General features: G+C 40.6%; 1 protein-coding gene across 1 annotated transcript in view; it reads left to right on the top strand.

Annotated features, from left to right (window-relative positions):
- Window positions 1-19,401: 19,401 nt before the first annotated feature.
- Window positions 19,402-27,354, top strand: part of LOC136875505 (UPF0764 protein C16orf89 homolog) — a 60,501-nt gene continuing 52,548 nt past the window's right edge. Inside the window, exon 1 of the mRNA XM_067149055.2 lies at window positions 19,402-19,674. Within this exon, the coding sequence (XP_067005156.2) occupies window positions 19,479-19,674 (196 nt within the window). The 5' untranslated portion in view covers window positions 19,402-19,478. The remainder of the gene's footprint in view (window positions 19,675-27,354) is intronic.

The following is a 27,354-nucleotide window of genomic DNA, read 5'->3' as shown; positions in this document are numbered from 1 at the left end:
CGATTCCAGTCGCAACCCATAACTTAACTAGCACTTCTCGCAACTCTGTTCGCATTGTAGTCAGGCAATTAGATTTGCGCACTATTGGTAAAAGTAGTGAACAGTTCAATAACAACATACCCTGATCTGATCATGCTAAATTTCTCCTCGGCCACTACATCAATTAGTTGCCATAGCCTGGAAACAGTACCTTTCTCAGATCCTGTACCTACTTTTAAAAGATTAAACAGCGTGTTCTTTTTAAGGGTCCCAGGCGTGCTTTATCTTTTCTTTCCTTGTACCTGCATTTTGCCTCAAATTTTCTCGCACAGGTGTTTGGACTTGGCATGACTAGTGGATTCAAATAACGATTTTAACCCTTAACTAGGGAGACGTCTGACTACGCATGTGAGCCTACCTGCTTCCACCTCCCCTATCGTGCCACCTGCTCAGCACTCTCACGGTTCAGGTGGCCTGGAAGTACTGCCGAGCGTATTGACCAATGAGAATGGGACATTTTCTTTCATAATTTAAAAATATACGGCAAGAAATGTTCATGCTTTTAAATATACTCTGAAAATCTACAGGCCAAGAGGTTTCGTCAAAATGTTTTATGATGTCAATCGGTTAAGCCGTTCTCTCAAAATCAATGTAACGAAAATAAGCATAGTGTTTTAAATATATAGATAATAAAGTTTTGATACCATACTGTACCTGTCCAAGGCTTCAGTACATAAACAAATTACCGTTGTTCACTAATATGACATTAGAATGGAGCATCTTCGGTGAGCCTCGAACTCAGCCCGGTTGAGTTGAAGTCTCACCCTCCCCTACTAGAATGGTCCGCTAGCTGAGTCGGTAGGCATTATCGGGCTGACTGGACCGTCCGATGGGGCGGTGATCTTCCAATAATCTCTATAGTAGGGGAATGTTAATTATGAGAGGAATACTAGTTCATTATTAATGAGAAGAGACACAATACCTTGTATAACAATTTTACTATACTAGTGAAACACATCTTACTAACATGGATATGCCATACAACACACTTTACATATGATATTTAAGGTGATCTTGACGTTTAAATGTTCGGTAGTCTTTCTCTACACTTCATTATACGTTCAATTATTCAAACTTAAGAGGCGTTCCCTCTTGAACTATTTACACTATCTCAGACTTCGAGAGGCGCTTCCTCTCGAATTATTTCACTCTACACTTACACTTATCACTTTACACACATATTTAATCAGTATGGACATACCCTGCTATAATCCTGTTTACCTGCCGAGAATTAATACCTTCAAATTATATCAAGTTACGATATAAGTCTGCAAAAATCGGACGAACTAATATGTACACTCCCAATCCTTTGAAAGTCGTATCCCAACACTTCCCTAAGTTAAGCATTGCCGAATAGGCAATATAATAAACACGCTCATTTCATTAGGATTTGTTTCAATGCACATAACAGGACATTATTTACACAACGTTGCTACCTAGGGACAAGCTTATGGCGACTTCAATACCAAACATCATAAACAGAGTATCATAGCACTTCCTGTAAGAGATAGACAAGGGCAAATACACTCCAAACACACACGATGAGGCACAGATGGCACAAGCCACCCGCTGTTGGTAACAGTAAGCTTTCACTGTCTCCTGGAATGAACCCAGGATCTTCTGCGACAGGGTATATCCAACCTGGAACTCCCTACACGCTGTAAATAATTAAGAAATAAATTGGAGGGATCCTTCCTTTAATGCACATTGGAATTTATGCGACGTTGGCCATATTTAAGTTGATGCACGTAATCGTTGTGCCGAGAGGAATAAAACAGCTACTTGTATTTTGATCCCTTTCAGTGGAGAAAAAACACTTCCGTTCGTCCATATAGACGGGCTCATAAATTACCCAGCTGTTAGCTGCCCACGAAACACTTCCAAAGAGCGGGGCACTGGGTCTTTCCATACAATAGCTTCCCGGAAAATGACCTCGCTTCTTTTCTTCCTGGCCACAATGGCATCACATTTGATATTGGCTATATATCCGGCCATAATCAACATATTCATAGCGCGGTATCCACTTCGCACACCTTAATAACAAATTCCAGGGGAACTTCACATCCTTGCTTTACAATATACCTGAAAGCTACAGCCCGCTCAGCCATCACATTTCACCTCTCGGTACCTCGACTACAATGCTATTCAATGCTGAAACCCTGCCACACGGATCCAAATTACCTCACGCCTTCACGAGCTAAATAATACGACGATATATACCCCATGTCTCCATCCGTTGTTTCACAGCAGCCTTAGTTACTAGTGAGGAGGACTCCCTACGAGCTTATGAAATGCAAAAAAGAAAAAAGAAAATCAATTACTGAGAGATCTTTGATGACTCATATTTGCTATAGAGAAGATGATAACTGGAGTCATTTTACAGAATATTTAAGCCCAATTTACTTGACAGCACTTCACCTTTAATTAATCTAATGTCCTTAAAATTACGTCATGCATTACGAAACCCTTATATAAAAATGGAAGTAAAATATGGTTATCCCAACCATGATGAAGGTGTTTCATAAAACCCATAAATATGAAATTATTATTATCCCTCTGAAATAGCATATTGGCGATCTACAGTATAACTGCATGCAAATTTACTGTATATTTACAATAGGAAACGACTTTCAAAGCTACTTATTATTTGGAAATGTACTCAGCCTTTCTGGATACCACGAACAGAGCTTTATAGGTGGGCACGCCCACGAATTACTAGGACATCAAGACGTCTTCAGCGATGTGAAGTTCTTTGGTGATCAACTGGCAAGTCACGAACATGATGGCTTGAACTCGTGTGACGTTCCAGACGGTCTCTGCTACACTAGGCAAATTCCGGCAGACAGTTAGATGTCACGTTCGCTCCGACGTTCTTGTAGACTCCTTATGTAAATGAGGGGAAGTTATATCATGTGAATGCGTTAGTTTGTTACACATCAGAATTTAAATATATGGTTGGATCTGCTCAATGGCACAAGCATTCCGACCCAATGTCGGTAATGTCTCTGAAGCCCGACATTGTTCCCTTCTCACCTGCCAATCCCTTTTATAGACGGCAGACAGTTATTCTAGGCCCTGAATACCCACTGGTTCACCTAAAAACGTCACTGGTTAGGCCACTACTGGGTTAAAACTCTCGTGTCACACGGCAATACTTCAGGCATATTCTATTACACTTAGTCGTAAGACGAGCTCTCTACTGCGTTAGAAATTGATTTAACGTGACACTGCCCTTAACCATGCCGATAATGAGCCGTTCACCTCACTTTATTTGTAATTCACATTTATATCGAGCACGCTCGCTCCACACACTTCGCTAAATACGTGCCTTTTTATGTTAATTTGGCTGCATTAGTTTAGGCATATATGAGGCTCGATGCACGACCTCTTCGACACACGGACAGTGAACATTACGGTTCCGTACCGTTCCTATTATATTTGTTAGCGGCACACTATACGCGCAAACAGCTTAATTAGATTGTGGTTATTTCCACATACATTCACAGACTTTAATACATCACTGCATTGCACTGCTCACTTTACAAAATTATTTCTTCATAAACGACTCTCACACAAATCACGACGAACTACTAACGAACTGGCGTTGCACTGAAAATGAACTGGTGGTGTCTGCCTCTCAGCTTCTTTCTATATAGGCGAGATGCCCGGATGCTGAGAGTGGGGGAAAAATGCAACCCCTTCTGAAAATGTACTCCGGTAATACGCAACGTAGAGTGGCGAACAGGATATCAAATTATAGCTCCTGTATTCCCATTTTCACTGAATGAATGTTATTAAAATAGCTTCGTAGATTCTCAAGCAATCTTAAAAGCGTCCTTTTGTCTCTGTCGGTGAATGATGACGAACACTAGGGGAATCCTTGAACTCGCTGCCACGGTTGGGGTCTAACATCTGGTAACCATTAAAACGGGCCCTTGTTACGGCGTAGTTACCGTTCTTTCAATTAAGTAGAGCACTTCTCGGTCTCATAATTATGTGGAAAATCCCCTGATACGAATGAATGTTTGCACTTGATTATCCATTGAGTATCTTGCGATTTATAAAAATTAACAGGGGAAAAACAAATGAACTCCATGAGTTGGCAGTGATGAATGAATGAGGGAATTAGGGTATAATGTTAGTTTTCACGTTGGATATACTCCCTGGGCTCGGCTAGTGACCTAGATACTCTGTCACGTGATAACGCGTCTCTTTCTGTCTTGCTCGTGGTTGGAGTGAGAAAACTTCGAGTACAAGCGCTCTTGCACCGCCTTGCTGCTAATTACCAGCAACTAGAGTTGGGTCGCGCGATTCAGGATACTGCCAATCGTATCCCGGAGCGGGTGGAAAAATTCTAACTTGGGCAGTTTTTATCGTAGAATGACGCGAAAAACGGCATATTTCATCTCTTGGGTATCATGACATACTATAGGTGACGTTGTGAACGGTCACAACACCTCTGGTTGATCATAAATACAGTGCGGCTTTCGTGGCTTTCTTTCTTTCTTTTAACTCCTGGCTGGCTCTCTCCATCAAGAAATTATGTTGTATTGCTTGTAACACCTAAATATTGTCTACTAGCAATAGTTTAATTGAAATTGCTTGAAGTGTATGTATAATAATGCCAAAACGATTTAAGGGAGTAGAAGGTTGCGTTTTATAAACTGCATTTAGTTCTACCTTTTAGACTGAATTTTGCTTTTACTACGCACGTTCTCAGTATTATCTGATCCAAGAAATAACACAAATATGTAGGTCCACTTGGTTACTGTACTGATCATCTGGGTTACTTTTTGGTGTGTTCTTTATCAACAATAAAACGCACAGCAATAACTCTATATAGGCCTAAGAAGAAGAAAGTAAAAACGTAGAGCTCGGGAAAATGAGTGAAACATACTCCTGTATACTTCGTAATAGTTACATATTAGGTTAGGATGTTCGTCTTCCATCAATGTCTCCTGCCTTCATTCGAAGGAAATGAGAATAATTGGTGTATAGTCACTTGTTTAGTTGGATATTTGTCGTGGTGCACACAACTTCTTGACATTGTGGCAATTTATTTCAATTCGCAACTCATTATATTTTCACAAAAACATGCTACACGATAACATTTCACCGAGTAAACTCCACGAGAAGCATTAAATCCCTTACATTTACATCAGTCCGCCTCTGTGGTGTAGTGGATGGTGTGATTAGCTGACCCCCTGTGGGTGGGGGCGGTAGAATAACACCCACGGTATCCCCTGCCTGTCGTAAGAGGTGACTAATAGGGGCCTCAGGGGCTCTGAACTTTGGAGCGTGGGTTGGCGACCACGGCGCCCTAAGCTAAGTCCTGGCATTGCTTCCACTTACTTGTGCCAGGCTCCTCACTTTCATCTATCCTATCCGACCTCCCTTGGTCAACTCTTGTTCTCTTCCGACCCCGACGCTATTAGGTTTGCGAGGGCTAGGGATTCTTTCATTTTCATGCCCTTCGCGGCCCTTGTCTTCCTTTGGCCGATACCTTCATTTTTCGAAGTGTCGGACCCCTTCCATTTTTATCTCTAATTAGTGTTATATAGAGGATGGTTGCCTAGTTGTACTTCCTCTTAAAACAATAATCACCACCACCACCTGTGATTAGCTGCCACCCCCAGAGGTCCGGGTTCGATTCTCGCCTCTGCCACGAAATTTGAAAAGTGGTATGAGGGCTGGAACGGGGTCCACTCAGCCTCGGGAGGTCAACTGAGTAGAGGTGGGTTCGATTCCCACCTCAGCCATCCTAGCAATGGTTTTCCGTGGTTTCCCACTTCTCCTCCAGGCAAATGCCGGGATGGTATCTAACTTAAGGCCACTGCTGCTTCCTTCCATCTTCCTTGTTTGCCCCATTCAATCTTCCCATCCCTCCACAAGGCCCCTGTTCAGCATAGCAGGTGAGGCTGCCTGGCCCAGGTACTGGTCATTCTCCCCAGTTGTATCCCCCGATCCAAAAGTCTTGAGCTCCAAGACACTGCCCTTGAGGCGGTAGAGGTGGGATCCCTCGCTGAGTCCGAGGAAAAAACCAACCCTGGAGGGTAAACAGATGAAGAAGAAGAAGAAGAAGAAGAAGAAGAAGAAGAAGAAGAAGAAGAAGAAGAAGACATTTACATCAGTCAATCAAAATCAATCAGTACTGATCTGGATTTAGGACAGTCGCCCAGGTGGCAGATTCCCTATCTGTTGTTTTCCTAGCATTTCCTTAAATGATTCCAAAGAAATTGAATATTTATTGAACATCTCTCATGGAAGTTATTCCAATCCGTAACTCCCCTTCCTATAAACGAGTATTTGCCCCAATATATCCTCTTGAATTCCAACTTTATCTTCGTATTGTGATCTTTTCTACTTTTAAAGACACCACTCAAACTTATTCGTCTACTGATGTCATTCCACGCCATCTCTCCGTTGACAACTCGGAACATACCACTCAGTCGAGCAGCTCGTCTCCTCTCTCCCAGTTATTCCCAGCCCAAACTTTGTAAAATTTTTGTCACGCTACTCTTTTTTTTTCGGAAATCACCCAGAACAAATCGAGCCTTTTGTTTTGGATTTTTCCAGTTCTTGAATCAAGGAATCCTGGTGAGGGTCCCATATACTGGAACCATACTCTAGTTGGGGTCTTACCAGAGACTTATATGCCCTCTCCTTTACATCCTTACTACAACCCCTAAATACCCTCATAACCATGTGAAGAGATCTGTGCCCTTTATTTACAATCCCATTTATGCGATTACCCCAATTAAGATCTTTCCTTATATTAACACCTAGGTACTTACAGTGATCCCCATAAGGAAATTTCATCCCATCGACGCAGTAATTAAAACTGAGAGGGCTTTTCCTATTTTTGAAACTCACAACCTGACTTTTAACCCCGTTTATCATCATACCATTGTTTACTGTCCATCTCACAACATTATCGAGGTCATTTTGCAGTTGCTCACAATCTTGTAACTTATTTATTACTCTATACAGAATAACATGTCCGCCTCTGTGGTGTAGTGGTTAGACATGCACGTCGCCTAATAGGCCGTCTACTAGAAAAAGACCTGCACCAGGCCTCTCCGGTGGCCATAGGCTATTATTATTATTATTATTATTATTATTATTATTATTATTATTATTATTATTATTATTATTATAGTTACTCTACTACTCAAGTAACAATATGCATCTACCTGCTTAGGCCATTACCTAATCTAAAATTTCCTGCATCACCTGACTTCGTTCGGCTGCATTACTTTTGCTTTGGATTTATTTATGTTTGTATTTATTAATTATTTGTTTTCGTCTTGCATTCCTCCAAGCCTTGGTGCATACCATTTAGATATTTCTCCAGATCATCTGCAGACTCGGATAAAATAACATCGGGAAACCTCACGGTTTTGATTACCTATCCTTGAACTGTGAATCCTTTCTCCAAATCTCTCTTTGACTTCCTGTCCGGCTCCATGGCTAAGTGGTTATCGTGCTGGCCTTTGGTCACATGGCTCCCGGGTTCGATTCCTGGCAGAGTCGGGAATTTTAACCATCATTGGTTAAATTCCCTGGCATGGGGACTGAGTGTATGTGTTGTCTTCATCATCATTTCATCCTCACCACGACACGCAGGTCGCCTACGGGAGTCAAATCAAAAGACCTGCACCTGGCGAGCCGAACCCGTCCTGGGATCTCCCGGCACTAAAAGCCATGCGCCATTTCATTTTTTTCTTTGAGGAGGGGAAGGAGAAGGTGGTAGTGTTTCACGTTGGTACCAACAACGTAAGGCAAGCTGATATAAGTACCAACATAGTTGGAGATGTGTGGGATCTGATAAATGCAGCACGGGTGCAGTTTAAGAAAGCGGAGATTGTTATTAGTGGAATACTGTGTAGGAGGGATACTGACTGGAGGGTGATTGGGGATTTAAATGAGACTATGTAGTGGGTATGTGGGAAACTGGGAGTGAAATTTCTAGATCCTAATGGGTGGGTAGGAGATAGGGATCTGCGCTCGGATGGCCTTCATTTAAACCGCAGTGGTACGTATAAGTTAGGAAATTTGTTTGGAAGGGTAATAGGGAGGTACATTCAGGGAAACGGGATGGCCTAGGGAGCGGTGATAAGGGAACAGGGAACTGAAAATCAAGTAGGGATGACATAAAATTGTTAGTGTTGAACTGTAGAAGTATTGTAAAGAAAGGAATAGAATTAAGTAATTTAATAGATATATATTTACCAGATATTGTAATAGGAGTTGAATCATGGCTGAGAAATGATATAATGGATGCAGAAATTTTCTCACCGCACTGGAGTGTGTATCGTAGAGATAGGATAAGAATGGTGGGAGGGGGAGTGTTCATTCTGGTGAAAGAAGAATTTGTAAGCTACGAAAAAGTTAAAGATGAGACACATGAAATTCTAGGTGTAAGGCTCATTTCTAAAGGTAATAGGCAACTTGATATATTTGGAGTGTACAGATCGGGAAAGGGTAGCACTGACGCGGATTCGGAATTATTTGATAGGATATTCAGCTATGTGGGAAATGACATGGAAAGAAATGTGATTGTAGCGGGAGATCTGAATTTGCCAGATGTAAATTGGGAAGGAAATGCGAACGACAGGAAGCATGGCCAACAAATGGCAAATAAGTTAATATAGGAAGGACAGCTAATTCAGAAAGTGATGGAACCAACCAGAGGGAAAAATATCCTGGATGTCGTGCTGATAAAACCAGATGAGCTCTATAGGGAAACTGATGCAATAGATGGTATTAGTGATCATGAAGCTGTTTTTGTCGTAGTTAAAAATAAATCTGATAGAAAGGAAGGTCTTAAAAGTAGGACTGTTAGGCAGTACCATAAGCCTGATAAAGCAGGCATGAGGCAGTTTCTAAAAAGTAACTATGATCGGTGGAAAACGGTAAATAAAAATGTAAACAGACTATGGGATGGGTTTAAAGAAATTGTTGAGGAATGCGAAAACAGGTTTGTACCTTTAAGGGTGGTAAGGAATGGTAAAGACCCACCTTATTATAATAGAGAAATAAAGAGACTAAGAAGGAGGTGCAGACTGGAAAGAAATAGAATTAGAAATGGCTGTGGAAGTAAGGAGAAACTGAAGGAACTTACTAGAAAATTGAATCAAGCAAAGAAGGCAGCTAAGGATAACATGATGGCAAGCATAACTGGCAGTCATACAAATTTTAGTGAAAAATGGAAGGGTATGTATAGGTATTTTAAGGCAGAAACAGGTTCCAAGAAGGACATTCCAGGAATAATTAATTAACAAGGGGAGTGTGTATGTGAGGATCTTCAAAAGGCAGAAGTATTCAGTCAGCAGTATGTAAAGATTGTTGGTTACAAGGATGATGTCGAGATAGAGGAGGAGACTAAGGCCAAAGAAGTAATAAAATTTACATATGATAACAATGACATTTACAATACAAAAGTTGAAAACTAGAAAAGCGGCTGGAATTGATCAGATTTCTGGGGATACGGTATAATAAAGACAATGGGTTGGGATATAGTACAATATCTGAAGTACTTATTTGATTATTGTTTGGTCGGAGGAGCTATACCAGATGAATGGAGAGTTGCTATAGTAGTCCCTGTGTATAAAGGAAAGGGTGATAGACATAAAGGTGAAAGTTACAGGCCAGTAAGTTTGACATGCATTGTATGTAAGCTTTGGGAAGGCATTCTTTCTGATTATATTAGACATGTTTGTGAAATTAATAACTGGTTCGATAGAAGGCAATTCGGTTTTAGGAAAGGTTATTCCACTGAAGCCCGGTCTAGAAAGCCAAGAATAACGGCCGAGAGGAATCGTCGTGCTGACCACATGACACCTCGTAATCTGCAGGCCTTCGGGCTGAGCAGCGGTCGCTTGGTAGGCCAAGGCCCTTCAAGGGCTGTAGTGCCATGGGGTTTGGTTTGGTTTTTATTCCACTGAAGCTCAACTTGTAGGATTCCAGCAAGATATAGCAGATATCTTGGATTCTGGAGGTCAAATGGACTGTATCGCGATTGGCCTGTCTAAAGCATTTGATAGGGTGGATCATGGGAGACTACTGGCAAAAATGAGTGCAATTGAACTAGACAAAAGAGTGACTGAATGGGTTGCTATAGTTCTAGAAAATAGATCTCAGAGAGTTAGAGTAGGTGAAGCTTTGTCTGACCCTGTAATAGTTGAGAGGGGAGTTCCTCAGGGCAGTGTTATCGGACCTTTATGTTTCCTTATATATATAAATGATATGAGTAAAGGAGTGGAATCGGAGGTAAGGCTTTTTGCGGATGATGTTATTCTCTATAGAGTGATAAATAAGTTACAAGATTCCGAGCAACTGCAACGTGACCTCGAAAATGTTGTGAGATGGACAGCAGGCAATGATATGGTGATAAACGGGGTTAAAAGTCAGGTTGTGAGTTTCACAAATAGGAAAAGCCCTCTCAGTTTTAATTACTCCATTGATGGGTGAAAGTTCCTTTTGTTTACCATGTTCGCGCCTTTAAACGTGTGTATTGAGTTGGTTATGAATGTGTGTATTCTTGTGATAATAAGCACTCGCAGGTTCAATCATGGTTTATTGCTGTGTTCCTTATTGTCATTCACGACAAATTAAAGGTAGTGGAATTTCATTTCACAAGTTTCCAGTGAATAGTGCTTTAAAAGAACGGTGGCTTGTTGCTATATCTCGCAGAGGAGACAAACCGGGATCTCTCTGGGTTCCTACAGAAAAATCGAGGGTGTGCAGTAAACACTTCAGAGAAGAAGACTTTAGTATAAGTACATCTAAAAAGACACTCCTGCCTAATAAAGTCCCTTCAGTTTTTACCGAGTTCCCCAAACACAAACAAGTCACTTTAAAATTTAGGAAAGCTCCTAAGAGAAGATAGCTTGAAAAAACGGACAGTGAAAATGAGTATATAAGAAATAAGAGAAAATGTGTGGAACAATCGGATTCTCCTGTGCCTGATTATACTGGAGAATCTGGCCTGATAAATGTAGGCACCACAACAGTAGGTACACAGTTTTCTCCCGTCCTAAAATCAACAGTACCAAAATACATTACCAGGAAATTAAGGAAGGAGATCAGAAGAAATAGAAAGCACGTGACAATTATTAAGAAGTTGCGCGTAAAAATTCGTGACTTGGAAGCAGAACTTAGTAGGGTAAAGAAGGATCCCGGAAATCTTGCCAGTCGAGTTTCTAAAATTCAGAAGGAAGCTGAGGGAGGTAATATGAAAGCAAACGTTTTATTAGAACAACTTCAGAGCTTTGGAGAAAAGAAATTTAAATACCATGAGACTAGAGTTAAAATTTGTGTGCTATTATCTTCGAGGTCGCCAACTGGTTATCGGCTTCTCAGAACACTCGATATTTTGCATCTTCCTCATCCAAGAACGTTGAAATCGTATGTTGGATACTCAAAAGGGGAAACGGGCATAACTTCGCTAACTAAGGCCCGATTACTGGCATAAAAACTGTCGTTAGTGAACGATAACGAAAAGGTTGGTTCCCTTATAATAGATGAAATGTCCATAAAGCCGAGACTTATGTATGACAGGAAATTTGATATGTTTATTGGACTGAATGACATTGACATTGACGCTCTTGGAATCGAAGATAGGTTGGCCAAAAAACTACTCTGCATTTTGTTCAAGGGACTTTCTACATATTACAGAATACCGGTGTCTTTCTATTTCACTTCATCCGTTACGGGCTCACAACTTGCAAAATTAACCTTGGATGCGTTAAATGCTGTTGAAGAGTGTGGTTTCAGAGTGATCAGAATTGTGACCGACAATTCTCAGGTAAATGTTTCGATGTTCGAAACATTATGTGGAGGAAGCATTAATGTTAAAAATTAAATAACTGGAGGTTCAACCTATTCAATACTCAAAAGAAAGAAACGTAGCAATCACATTTCTATTTAAATGGGACCGGTTTCGACCTTAGTCTAAGTCATCATCAGCCATAAAAAACATGTAAAATGTTTAAGAATGTTGGAGGTCAGTTTTTCACTGTTAGGCACAAAGACACGACATCACATTCTGTTCTGCACAAAGTCACAACATTAACAATCAACTTGCGAAGATCAAAAAGGCTTGAATTCGCAGACGAACAGATCTGTAGATGAAAGCCGCCAGCTCCCGGTGACTACGTGGCACACTCAAGGTCACGCGCTGCGGCCAAACACCAAAGTAGAGTGGAGAACGTTTCGAAGGTCCAGAACCTGTCACGGCTGCGGGAAGCCAAGTACGTATATAAAAATGTACGATGCCAATTAGTATAACCGAATGAGCACCCGTACTCCAGCTAAGATCTTGGTAAACAGTTGATTTGAAAAAACAATTGTAGAGAGAAGAAAAAAATGTAGTAAAAAGCGCAATATCGGAAAACAAATGAAAACTTATATGCACAGTGCGCTATTTTAAAAAAAATTTAGGTTATGATTGAAGTAGTCGAAGTTGGCGCAAGACAAAAATTTTTGAAAGAGGAGAATAAATTAAACGAGGAAGAGTGATAGTGAAATAAGAGAAAGAATAAAAGAAATTGAAGTTAGATGGTAATGAGGAAAGATAAGATAGGGAAATGAAGGAGGGGTAGTTTAAGGTGGGTTAGGAGGGTGGGTTATTGGAGGTAGAAAATGTGGGTGGGAACTATGTAAGACATGGAAAATAGAATTGGGGTTTTGGAATTTGGAATTTTTGAGAAGAAGAATTAGGAAGTCAAAAAGGATATTGGGTTTTTCAGAAATGTCGTTTAAATTGAAATTAGGGTTGAAGTACTGGTCAAGGTGGATAAAGCAATTTTCAGTAATGTTTAAGAGGGGGCCTTTGTTAATGATTTTAAGTATGTTTATGTCATTGTCAATACTGGTGAAATTATGTTTGGAGTCTTGTATGTGCTGTCCTATGGCAGAGAATCTGTTGTATTTAATGGCGTTGACATGTTCAGAGTACCTGATATTGAAGTTGCGGCCAGTTTGTCCGACGTAGGAGGAACTGCAGTTGTTGCATTTAAATCTGTATACACCAGATTTAGAAAAGGCATTAGACTTATTTAGAGATTTAGAGTTGTGTAAGATATCAAGACTTCTATTGTTAGTTCTAAAAGAAATTTTCATATTATGTTTTTTAAAGATATTAGTTATTTTATAAGCATCCTGAGTAAAAGTGAAGGTGGAAAAAGCAGTTGGTTTTATTGTGTCTTTAGATAAAGTGGTTTTTGGACGGTGTTTGAATTTGTTGATGATGCGGTTAATGAAGGAGTTGTTAAAGCCATTAAATTTAGCAATGTTGCGGATGGTGTTTAATTCATTATTTAAATCTTTTTTGGACATAGGGGTGTTGAAGGCACGAAAAATTAAGCTGTTATAAGTAGCACGTTTATGAGCTTGGGGGTGCGAAGAATCTTGTCTTATTGTAGTTGCTGTTTGGGTTGGTTTTCTGAAAATTTTGTAAGATAAAGAAGAAGGATGTCTAGTAATAGTTAGGTCTAGAAAATTAAGAGTTTGGTTGTGTTCTGATTCGAGGGTGAATTTAATGTTAGAGTCTAAGTTGTTGAGATGAAGAAGTGTAGAGGCTGCGTTGGTTGATTCCTCATTTAATATTACCAATGTGTCGTCGACATATCTCGCCCAAAAGAGGATGTTGGAGAAATTATTATTATTATTAATTCTTGTGTTTTCTAAGAAGTCGAGGTAAATTTCAGCAAGAATGCCAGAAGCAGGTGAGCCCATAGCCAAGCCATCTTGTTGATAAATGGTGTTGTCAAAGGTAAAATAATTATTGTTGAGAACTAATTTTAAAATAGACATGAAGTCTTGAATTTCAAGTTTACTTAGGTTACTGAATTTGTTTAGGTTGTTGTTTATAATGGGGAATAATTTTGGAATTGGAATACTAGGGTACATGTTGACAATGTCAAAAGAATGGAGAGAAAAATTTGGTTGGATTTCAAAATTTTTTAATTTGTTGATTAGATCAGAAGTGTTTTTGATAGATTTGTTGGATAAAAATCGATAATTTTTTAGTAAAAATGTTTGGATGAATTTAGAAGTGTTGTATAGGGGACTGGGTCTGTAATTGATAATTGGACGGATAGGAATGTTAGTTTTGTGAATTTTAGGGAGGGCTTTGGCAGTGGGTAGTCCAGGGTTCATGTTTATTAGTTTAGTTTTTTCTTGATCTGTGAGGAGAAAGGAAACGTTTTTTAAAGTATGTTTGAGTAGGCGTTGGATTTTTGTGGTTGGGTCTTTTTTTATTATAGAAAAAGAAGGGTCACTGAAAAAGTTTTTGGTTTTATCTAAGTAGTCAGTTTTATCCATTATGACAGTAGTGTTGCCTTTATCAGATTTGGTGATAATGAGATTATTGTCATTGATTTTCTTTTTAAGATCTGAAATGGTTTTATTATCTTTAATTAAATTATTATTATTATTATTATTATAATTAATAAGAGAAGTGTTTTTGTTATTGTTAATGAAGATTTTTTCAAGTTTCCTTTTTACTTCATATCTGATTTCATCTTGTTCATCTGTTGGCATTTTGTTAATGGCTATTTCAGATTCAATAATTAAATTGGTGGCTACATTGAAAGTGTTAAGATTGGGCCAATTGTGTTTGAAGCCCTTCGAAAGGATTGAGTTTTCATCATCACTCAGAGTTGTTTTAGATAGATTTACGATGGGAGGATGGAATTGTTCAATAGTTTTGGAGGGTGTGTTACGGTTCTTAAACTGGAATTTATGTGAAGAAGAGTTGTTCTTGAGAATTTTGAGTTTTTTCTCAAGGGTTTGTTGTTTGATTGACAGTACATGAAATAATTTATCGTCTACTTGAGTTAGGAAGAGGTTCCATTGTGCACTCGGGAGAAGATTAGCAATTTCTAGATGTGTTTCGTATAATCTGTTGTTTAAAAATGATTTTTTCTTGTATAAGAAACAAATTTCGTTTTTTAGCCAAATTTTGTTGGTTATTTTTTGGGTTTTTAACATGTGAGGAGAAGAAATGTTTTTTCTGGTACAACTTTGAAGAAATTTGGGGGTAAGATTGTAGGATATGCATTGTTTCAGGAAGTCGATGTCTTTTCCTAATTTAGCGATCTTGATCTTAAGGCCCATGTAAGAGAAGGCTTTTTGTTTAGCTTGGTTAGCTTGTGCATTTAAGGATAAAAATTTCATTGTTCCGTATTGAAATTATTGATGTTAAAAATTAAATAACTGGAGGTTCAACCTATTCAATACTCAAAAGAAAGAAACGTAGCAATCACATTTCTATTTACGCATGAGATACGACATCCAGCTGATAAAACTAGGCCTCTGTTCCTAAGTTTCGATCCCAGTCACGTCATAAAAAACGTGCGATCCCAACATTTGTCACGAGACTTTTTTGTAAACAATGCTATCGTGACCGGCGATCATTTGAGAGGTCTTTTCAAACTCCAGAAATCTTCAATTATGAACCCGGTGAGGAAACTAACCAGAAAAGTAGTTTACCCTACAAATTTGGAGAAAATGAATGTAGCAAGAGCCAAAATTGTATTTTCCCCTGAAACAATCGCTGGTTTGAAGAGTATGGAGGTGGTTTGTCCCGAGAGCATTAAAGACAGGAACAGTTTAAAAGAAACAATTTCTTTTATGGAGCATTTTATGAAGTCGTTCGATGCCCATGATGTCTGTCATATGGGACATATTCCAGGAATGAGAACAAACCGGCATTTTTCAGCATTGAAGATGAACGCCTCGGTTGGTTAATAAATGATTTCCTGTCATATATCAAGAACATTCAAATGCATCCAGAGAAAGAGAAAAGATTCACGAGGGAAACGTATCAGGCGTTGGTCTTGACTACCCAATCCACGGTGGCCTGCGTAAAATACCTCATAAGTATAAATTTTCATTATGTCTTGACGAGGAATCTAACAAGCGATGATATCGAGCTTTTCTTTAGCCACCTACGACGAAAAGCGGGATACAATGACACAATGGACGCAAGGTCATGCCTTAACGCAATCGAAACAACGCTCCATACAGGAATTATTGCGGCATCAAAACATGGCAATGTTGAGCTGAGGGATGAAAATAAGATCCGCAATGTACGAACCAGTTTACTACAACCAAGAATGTACCAGATGGATGAAAGTTATAGAAGGAATGAAAGTCGCGATGATGTGCAAATTCCGCAGCTTCCTGAACACGTAGGTAATGTCTATCATTACAAAACCCTTGCAAGGTAAATTACATCAGATCTGTGTGAACAATACTTTTTTATTTAAGTGTTCGCTAGTACATAAATATGATTAATTTGTTTCAGATTCAACAGCTACAATACCTGGTATTTCTCTAGCTATGGTAGCAGGATACTTAGTGCGTGTGGCAGAAGAACAAACAGACTGTGAAGGCTGTTTAGAACATATCACTTCTCCAGCTAGTGAAAGTCCAACATTGTGTCTTATTCGCTTTCAAGATCGAGGAGCCCTCAGATACCCGAAATCATCGTTTGTGGCTCTTCTGCAGCGCATGACGGAATTTGTTACCTCTGCTGTGCAGTATTTACCCCGACGACAGTTACTAAAAATGTGTACGTTTTTTCTGAAAGCCAGGTTCATCAGTGAAATTAAGTGTAGAGAGTGTAAAGACGACAAACTACCTCTTTTTCTACTCCAAAAATTTCTGAGACCTGCGTAAAATACCTCATAAGTATAAATTTTCATTATGTCTTGACGAGGAATCTAACAAGCGACTCAAGTAGAAGTGAGAACGTTTTGAAACTCGATAAGAGGCCCCTGAGTAGGAAAGTTTTAAAACTGTAGACACCTACAACATACAGCTCTCTTTATTTAGGACATGATTTACTTATAGACATACACGGCCATGCGATCACAAGGGGGCAACAGCGCGATACTAGTGGATGAATGGTGAACTAAGGTGTCACCCGTTTTCATTAGTGCATTTCAAGGCCTTGTATTATAGCGTAGGCAACGGTACTAATACCGGATCGCGGTCTTGCCCCCGTGTATTCGCATGGCCGTATATGTCAATAAGTAAAGTATATCCTAAATAAAAAGAACTGAATGTTTTTTGCGAGTATTGACAGTACTTTATTTATAGAGCGGTGCTGAATTGGCTTGGATATGTCATTGAAGTTTCAAAACTTTCCTTCTGAGGGGCTTCTTATCAAGTTTCAAAATTGTCTCTCTTCTACTCGAATGGCTCAAAGTAATGTTGTCTAACAGAGGTCTCAGAAATTTTCATAGTAGAAAAAGAGGTGGTTTGTCGCCTTTACACTTTCTACACTTAATTTCACTGTTGAACATGTCTTTCGAAAAAATAAACGTTCACCTTTTAGTAACTCTCTTCGGGACAAGTACTGCGTAGCGGAAGTGTCAAATTACGCCGTTCACTGCAGAAGTGCCACAGACGATGATTTTCGGTATCTGAGGGCTCCTCGATCTTGAAAACGAATAAGACACAATGTTGGACTTTGAGTAGCTGGAGAACAGATATGTTCTAAACAGCCCTTACAGTCTGTTTTTTCTTTTGCCACACGAACCATAATGTCATTGTATTCCGCTTGGCGTCTTAGGTAGCTGAAGAAGAGCTCGATGTCATAGCTCGTTAGGTTCCTCATCAATGCATAATGCAAATGTATAATTATGAGGTATTTTACGCAGGCCACAGTGGACTGGGTAGTCAAGATCTATGCCTGATACATTTCTCTCATGATCCTTTTTTACTTTCTCTGAATGCATTTTAAGTTTCTTAATATATGACAGGAAATCATTAATTAACCAACTGAGGAGTTCATCTTCAGTACTAAAAGATGCTTTTTTTTTTTGCTAGTGACTTTACATCGCACCGACACAAGTAGGTATTATGGCGACGATGGGATAGGAAAGGCCTAGGAGTTGGAAGGAAGCGGCCGTGGCCTTAATTAAGGTACAGCCCCAGCATTTGCCTGGTGTGAAAATGGGAAACCACGGAAAACCATCTTCAGGGCTGCCGACAGTGGGATTCGAACATACTGTCTCCCGGATGCAAGCTCACAGCCGTGCGCCCCTAACCGTACGACCAACTCGCCCGGTTAAATGATGCTCATTTGTTCTCGTTCCTGAATATGTCCCATGTGAGGTGTTGCAGACGTTATGCGCATTAATTAATTTCATAAAATGCTCCATAAAACAAATGGCTTATTTTAAACTGTATTTTATGCTCTCGGGACAAAACCACCTCCATACTTTACAAAGCGGAGATTGTTTCAGGGGAAAATACAATATTTTTAGCTCTTACTACCTTCATTTTCGTGAAATTTGTTGGGCAAATTATTTTCCTCTTTGGTTTCCTAATGTAAGATTTCTGAGTTTGAAGATGTCTCTCAAATGATTGCCGGTCACGGTAGCATAGTTTAAAAAAAGTCCAGTGACAAATTTCGGAATCGCCCGATTCCTATGACGTTACTCGGATCAAAACTTAGGAACAGAGGCCTACTTCGATCAGCTTGAAGTCGTATCTCATGCGTAATACTTCCCCTGTATAATGTTTGGAACATTGAACATTCACTGGAAACTTGTGAAACGAAATTCCACTACCTTTAATTTCTTGTGAATAAACCATGACTGGATTTGCGAATGCTTAACATCAGACAAATACATAATACATTCACAACCAACTCAGTTAATGAACACGTTTAAAGGCGCGAGCCTGGTAGACAGGGGGCAAGATAGCGATCCTAGCGGCCCGGCATTGAACTTCAGTGTAACCACTTCCATAGCGTTTCACAGGCTCTATTTCCAGGCCTTGTATTATAACTTAGGCAACGATTAGTACATGTTGGCAGCCCACCATTTGTTTTCTTTTCTGTTTAACGCTACTGCCATCTAGTGGATAACAATGAGGTGAAATTGGCATATTGTTTCCTTGCCGTATTTTGTGGAAGAAGTGGTGAAAATCCCTATAATTCTTCTATTTTTCCTAAAGAAAGTGGGCGTTTTTAATAATTAATGAAATTCATAATCTCGTCCAGCAGTGATGTGAGTATAATATAGTACGTAAGACCGTAGAAACATAGGACTCATATGCTCGACAATGAGTTATTTTAGAGTATCCAAGCTTAGTGTCATAGTACTAATTGAATTTCAGCTCCTAAGTTACGCTATCGTTTTAAAATAACCTGAACACGAAACAATTTACCTTCATGTAAATTTCATAGCGAGAGTCGAGTTTAACTCATTAGTTTCAGTGTTTCCACTCCCTCTCAATGTGTACCACCTATCAACGTGACGTAAAGCTGTATTTCCTCCCCTCCGTCTTTCCCCTCTCGCCCTCTGTCACTTGGTTGCTACAAGCTGACGACGTTGGGACTCAGTTAAATAAAATACAAGCGTTCCGTCAGTTGGGTAGTCTGCAGGAATGAAGTGTGTGAAACTAGGGATACCAGCATGACTGTTGTGAATCAACCAACATTAACCGTCGCTCTACTGCTACTGATCTCTTTTACCGGAGCTGCAGGAATCGATCCACATGTAGGAAAGGCTTTAGCATCATTAAGTAGAATTATTAAGTTTTTTGAAGAAAGTTTAAACCCAGATGAAGAACTTGTTCCTGATTTGCTGTTTGGCGTTGCATTTGGGATAGGTAATTACGTTATACTTGCAATACTTAGCACATTCAATGAAGTGTGTACTTTCCATATCCCTGTCTGTTTGCATTAATGCTTTCTCATGTTCTGGTGTTAGAGTTGTCAACCGGCCGTATTTGACTTAGTTGTCTCCGAACCGTTCTTGCGAAGAAATTTGAGTTTTTTCATACTTTCTTTTATGTATAGTGCATTTAATTTATTTCCTTTCATTTTACATCGTTATGCCCAACTGAGGAGCACAGTGACAATGTTTTTTAAAACGTAGGTAGGCGTTTGCTTTCTTCTTTTACCAACATCTCTTGCTCTTCTCTTGAGTTTTTCTGTCCAAGTTTCAATTTTGGTATTGTCTGAAAATTAGTGCTTGTCGACTAGTGTTCAGAATGCAGATCTGTCCCGCACAGTTTCACATGTGATGCCGATTTTCTGGAGGTCCCTTTCATTTTCATTTAGCCAATGTTGTTCTTCAGTTTCGGTAAGAGGGCAAGGTTGAGAATTCTTTTGGTTAGCCTATCATTGATCCTGCTGAGAAAGTAACCTTAAAATTTCAATTGCCTTTCCCTGAGTGTCCGAGATTTTTTCAGGAAGCCGATATAGGCCTAGCTCCTGAAATGACCTTTCAGGTGAGATTCCCTCTGTTCACACTAGGCCGAAGATTTTCCGTAGAATTTACTTTTCGTCCGCCTCTGTGGTGTAGTGGTTAGCGTGATTAGCTGCCACCCCCGAAGGCCCGGGTTCGATTCCCGGCTCTGCCACGAAATTTGAAAAGTGGTACGAGGGTTGGAACGGGGTCAACTAAGCCTCGGGAGGTCAACTGAGTAGAGGTGGGTTCGATTTCCACCTCAGCCATCCTGGAAGTGGTTTTCCGTGGTTTCCCACTTCTCCTCCAGGAGAATGCCGGGATGGTACCTAACTTAAGGCCACGGCCGCTTCCTTCCCTCTTCCTTGCCTATCCCTTCCAATCTTCCTATCCCTCCACAAGACCCCTGTTCAGCATAGCAGGTGAGGCCGCCTGGGAGAGGTACTGGTCATACTCCCCAGTTGTATCCCCCGACCAAGAGCCTGAAGCTCCAGGACACTGCCCTTGAGGCGGTAGAGGTGGGATCCCTCGCTAAGTCCGAGGGAAAAACCGAACCTGGAGGGTAAACAGATGATGATGATGATGATGATGATGATGATGATCTTGATTTTCTTGATTTTCTATGTCTTTAATTAGTGTGTACTCTAATGGTCAAGGTTTGTAATTCGCATAAGCTTCTGGTTTAACAGTTTGATTTCTCTTCATAAAACTTCATTTATGATCATTTTTGAAATTATGAACTTAGAAGAAAGTGATTACAAGCAAACAAACATATTTATGTTAATTTGCCTGCAGTGAGAATTGAAGATAGAATGAGTTCTTGGTTGCAAGAAGTCACTTAGCTAAAACCGTTCCCCTTTGTTGTTCATAGTTGATATGGATTATTTCCTGAAAGTTATGAAATGGCAGGATATGGGGGAGGGGTGATTTATTTGGGTGGAAATTAGTAAGCAGTTTGCAGTATGTCAACTACTTTTTCTTCATGGTAGGCCGAGGCGAAAGCTTGTAATATATTTTGGAGCTTTAAAAGGATGCAGCGAGTGTGATACTACGAAAATTGATATTTCCAATATCAGAGTGAAGTCCATTAGGAAGAAATCTGAGTCGGAAACTCCAAATTCGAGTACTTAGATAGTTTTAAAGTATTTTGATGTTGTGAGGTGTTCCAGAATGATAGTATATTAATGGCTCAGGCGGCAGCGCGCTGGCCTCTCACCGGTGGGTTCCGTGGTTCAAATCCCGGTCACTCCATGTGAGATTTGAGCTGGACAAAGCGGAGGCGGGACAGGTTTTTCTCCGGGTACTCCGGTTTTCCCTGTCATTCATTACAGCAACTCTTTCCAATATTTCATTTCATCTGTCAGTCATTAATCATTGCCCCAGAGGAGTGCGACTGGCTTCGGCAGCCGGAACAATTTCTATCCTTGCCGCTGGATGGGGGCTAAATTCATTCCATTCCTGACCCAGTCGAATGACTGGAAACAGGTTGTGGATTATTATTATTATTATTATTATTATTATTATTATTATTATTATTATTATTATTATTATTATACCATCACTCGCGTTAACAAGTATGATTGTCTTCCAAAGGTAAAATTCAAATCACATGAGTTCTTTGATAGCTGTATAATCCAATTATGAAACCACAGACTCTTCCACAATGTTGGCACACGATTTCTTGTGTAGCTACTGGCCCGTGAGGGTTGATATTTCTGCTATTCATACGCTCGTTCCTAGCATTGCGTTTGTCAGCTTGAAGTTTCCCCTGCTGTAGTTGAAAGGGTAGATGCCCTTGGTGGACGAGGTGACGCAATTCTGGACGAGTGGATGCCACAACCTCCCAATTTTTGGGTCAATTTGAAATTTCTTTAGATTCGCGTTCAGAACGTCTTTATAGCGGTTTTTGTTGCCCACCTTGTTTTCTCTGTCTGACATTTAACTGACAATACACATGATTTGTTTTGGGAGACGTGACTCAGGTATGCGAATTACATGACCTGTCCATTGAAACTAAAATTGAATCAAGGTGCACCAAAGCTAACGCAGTGAATTCGCGGTTGCGATCAACTGTACTCTGTAAGAAAGAACTCGGCTCTCAGACGAAACTATCTTTACATCGATCTGTGACCTCCCCCACCCCACCCCCACTCTATAACCAGAAAATATACCTTCGCCACTAGGAGTCTTTGTTTTGTATAGTTCACGTTTCTCATTAACAGCAGTTGGTAAATAGTGGCACGGACTCGTGCAAGAAAGGATTTTACATTCATACTGGACAGTGCTTTCGCCACTGGTAGTGTATACCGTTCACCTCAAATACCTCTGAAGTGTCTGGTCACCGGGGCCCCGGGTTCGATTCCCGGCAGGGTCGGGAATTTTAACCATCATTGGTTAATTTCTCTGGGGCGGGGGCTGGGTGTATGTGTCGTCTTCATCATTTCATCCTCATCACGACACGCAGGTTGCCTACTGGCGTCAAATCAAAAGACCTGTATCTGGCGAGCGAACATGTCCTCGGACACTTCCAGCACTAAAAGCCATACGCCATTTCATTGCATTTACCTCTCAAGTTCAGGGTTACGATCATCACACCCATCTAGAAGGAAATTATTTTTAAATTAATGAAGGCAGTAGTTCTTAAATGTTACCTCCACCTGACAAGAGAATACGCTGTTAGACCTCCTTTCCCATATTAATTCCTCTATTTTGATGATAATTATTGAAATTGTTATTCGGTTCATATTGTGGTACTACTCAGTAGTTTCTTTTCTTTACTAAAGATTGTCGCTAATTTCAAATTCTGACTGGAGGAAATTGTGGCTGCTGCCGAATGCTTAAAGCTGTCTTATTTGGAACACGGATTTTACGTACGGTATGAGGGAAACGCGCCAAGTATAAAAACCCGATATCCCAGAAACTTCGCACATGTTTCGGCTTATTCGTAGATACTACGAACCTACTACGCTGGTTTAGCAGGGGGAGAGGTGATGGTCCCACGTGGCGCGTCGCAGGTGGCAGATAGGGGGGACTTGAGGGAAATAATACTTCTCGCGGACCAAACACACAACCCCCTATGGGTGGGGGACGCAGATGAATACACGCACGGTATCCCCTGCCTGTCGTAAGAGGTGACTAAAAGTGGCCCCAGGGAATCTGAACTTTGAAGCGTGGGTTGGCGAGCACGGGGCCCTTAGCTGAGTTCTGGCATTGCTTCCACTTATTTGTGCCAGGCTCCTCACTTTAATCTATCCTATCCGGTACCGCTTGGTCAACTCTTGTTCTTTTCCGACCCCAACGGTATTATGTATGGAGGCCTAGGGAGTCTTTCGTTTTCACGCTCTTCGTGGCCCTTAGTATTCCTTTGGCCGATACCTTCATTTTTTCGATCTGTCTGACCCCATCCATTTTTTTCTCTCTGATTAGTGTTATATAGAGGATGGCTGCCCAGTTGTACTTCCTCTTGAAACAATAATAGACCGAGCGAGTTGGCCGTGCGTTAGGGGCGCGCAGCTGTGGGGTCTCATCCGGGAGATAGTGGGTTCGAACCACACTGTCGGCAGCCCTGAAGATGGTTTTGCGTGGTTTTCCGTTTTTACACCAGGCATATGCTGGCTTATTACTTATTTCCTGCGGCTCCTTCAGAAGCGTAGGGCTTCGATGAATTTTCGCCAGCGGACTCTGCTGCGGGCCATCCGATGTAGTTCTCCCCAGGTTTTTCCTGCCTCACTAGGCAAATGATGGGGCTGTACCTTAAGGTCATGGCCGCTTCCTTCCCATTCCTAGGCCTTTCCTGTCCTATCGTCGCCGTAAGACCTGTGTCGGTGCGACGTAAAGCAAATAGCAAATATATATATATAAATAAATAAATAAATAAATAAATAAATAAATAAATAAATAAATAAATAATCACCACCACCACCCCCTTGCTGTGTGAACAACAGTATTAGTACGTAAAGTGTACGTCAGATGTCGCACAGCGATGCATAAGCGATTCATACTTAGTGTTTCAAATGTTGCCAATACGAATCTCGAAGGTAACGAGGTTGACCGATTCAGCACTAGGGTGTCCAGCTGTCACTAAATAGTACTTGTCTTACGGCGACGATAGGACAGGAAAGGCCTAGGAATGGGAAGGAAGCGGCCATGGCCTTATTAAGGTACAGTCGCGAATAGTACTTGTGCCAGGCTCTTAACTTTCATCTATCTTATCCGAACTCCCTTGGTCAGTTCTTATTCTTTTCCGACCCCGACTGTATTACGTATGGAGGCCTGGGAGTCTTAAAGGGAAGTTAGGACTGAATTTATAAAAAAACATTAATTATTGACAGAATTGAATGAAATTTGGTTTTTGGTCTCCTAATGGTGAAATAAGGCCATATACCAATTTTCAGTAAAATAGCAACATAACTTTCTGAGAAATTAACACTTACAATTTAATTTTTTTTTAAATCGATAAGCATAAAAAATGCTCCAGCTGAACAGGTACTTCAAATATCACATTGAAAACTGGTGTACAGGGACTTCAATGTATGGAAAGGATTTTAACAGAGAGAGTCTGCATATGTAGTCCATGAATGTGAGGAGAAGATGTGTTTTATGTGTTTATGTTTTTCTCAAATTATGCTAAAAAATACCCCTTTGAAGGCTACTATCTTTTAAAGTATCAACATTATAAAAAATTCCTTCTGTTAATATCAAGATAATACAGGTGTTAACAACCCATGAAATTCTCATGGAATTTGAAACCAAATTGGTTCAGCTGGAACATTTTAAATACCTGAAAATGTATATATGAAAAAGCACATTTTCGTAAGTAAAAGCTAGTGGATGGGGACTCAACCGGACATTTAAATATCACGATAGTACTTTAAAAATGGAGGAACCCGAAAAATACCAGCGCCAAATGATCCGCAGGAGTCCGGCGTACAATAATATGCACAAATTGAAAAATCGATAATTTTTACTTTTTTCACCAAAAACTCAGTCCCAGCCTCCCTTAATTTTCACGCCCTTCGGCCGATATCTTCATTTTTTGAAGTGTCGGGTAACTTCCATTTTTTTCTCTCTAGTTAGCGTTATATGGAGGATGGTTGCCTAGTTGTACTTCCTCTTAAAACCAGCATCACCACCAGCACTACTCACGACAGTATGCCCTTCCTGACGCCAACTTCGTCAGAGGAGTTAGAGACGAAATTAAGTACGTGGTATACGGTAGTAGGAAGGGGGAGAGTGAAACCCGATCCCGTCGAATAGCACCACCGGGTCTGCTCAAGGCTTAACGTTTCCATCCGACGGACGAATCACCATAAACAGAGGCATGCGCCCTCGCTCATTATGGACACTGCGGATATGTTTAGAAGGCAATTCAGGCGTTTGGCACGCCATCTAGTGATTAGAAATTGTATACCACCAGCTCTCCTACCCTGCCGGCCAACATTCTGCTGGTGAAAGTTTTTTCGACCAGCGGGACTCGAACCGGCTAACCACGGTGCCAAACCATACAGACTTCATGCCTTAACGATTACGGCCACCAAGCGGGCTTGTCGGGATGGTAGAAATACATGAATGAATCGTCTGAGCCCTGGGCTCTTAACTTGAAAAGCGTGGGTTGGTGACCACGGGGCACTTCGCTGAGTCCTGGCATTGCTTCCACTTACTTGTACCAGGCTCCTCAGTTTAATCTATCCTACCTGTCTTCCCTTGGTCAACTCTTGTTCTTTTCTAAGTTCGACGATATCAGAACATTCGAGGTGAAGGGAGTATTTCATTTTCACTACCCGTCGTGGTCGTTGTCTTTCTTTGGCTGATAGCTTTATTTTTCAAAGTGTCTGACCCCTTCCATTTTTTTCCCTTTGATTCGTGTTAGATAGGGGATGATTGACCAGTTTTACTTCCTTTTAAAAAATTATCACCACTACCAGCTCCACCTAGTGGGTTGAGGCGGTAGAATAACACCCACGGTATCCCCTGCTTGTCGTAAGAAGCGACTGAAAGGGGGCCCCAAGGGCTCTGAAATTTGGAGTGTGGGTTGGCGACCACGGGGCCCTTAGCATAGTCCTGGCATAGCTTCTACTTACTTGGGCCAGGCTCCTCGCCTCGTTGTACTTCGTCTTAAAACAAAAATCACCACCACCACCTCATCCATCCTCTCCGAGCTCCCTTGGTCAACTCTTGTTCTTTTCCCACCCCGACGCCACTCGAGGCCTAAGGAGTCTTTCATTTTCACGCCCTTCGTGGCCCTTATCCTTCTTTGGCCGATACCTTCATTTTTTTCGAAGTGTCGGATCCCTTCCATTTTTTCTCTGATTAGTGTTATATAGAGGATGTTGCCTATTTGTAATTCCTCTTGAAATAATCACAACCACCACCGCCACCACCACCTTCCCCTAGCTGTGATCTCATAACTCCTACTTCTTCATTTCAGAATTATCTTTCTCTCCTTCCTAATGTTCCTTCTTTATACTTCTAGTCTAAATTGAAGGCGGTATTCCGGTATCTCTTTAAATGTGTACATTTTTGACACGATGTTTCAGGCAGTAAATCTAGTACTCTAACATTAGCATAGACTTGAATTTTATGTTCATATGTATGTTACGTACGTACAATGTGTGTAGTATGATATAATCTTAATATCGTCCGACTCGTTGGCTGAATGGTCAGCGTTACTGGCCTTCGGTTCAGAGGGTCCCGGGTTCGATTCCCGGCCGGGTCGGGGATTTTAACCTTCATTGGTTAATTTCAGCGGCTCGGGGGCTGGGTGTTTGTGCTGTCCCCAACATCCCTGCAACTCACACACCACACATAACACTATCCTCCACCACAATAACACGCAGTTACCTACACATGGAAGATGCCGCCCACCCGGCTAGAAATAGCCACACGAAATTATATCATCTTAATATCACTAGGTTTGATGATTTTATTCATCCTATTAGTTTCATTATTAACATTTTTCTTTTCTTCATCTTATTGTTGTTATTTGCGTAATTTAAAATTAGTTATTAGTATGAGTGTATGAGGTTAAGACTGGTTAAATGTAAGAAAGGGAATACAGCCCTAACTTTCCCAAGATAAATAAAACATCCTAATGTTATCT

Source organism: Anabrus simplex, chromosome 6 (genome assembly GCF_040414725.1).
Source record: "Anabrus simplex isolate iqAnaSimp1 chromosome 6, ASM4041472v1, whole genome shotgun sequence".
Classification (NCBI taxonomy): Eukaryota; Metazoa; Arthropoda; class Insecta; order Orthoptera; family Tettigoniidae; genus Anabrus; species Anabrus simplex.
Note: the sequence above shows the minus strand (reverse complement) of the source record. Positions and strands in the feature narration are given on the sequence as shown.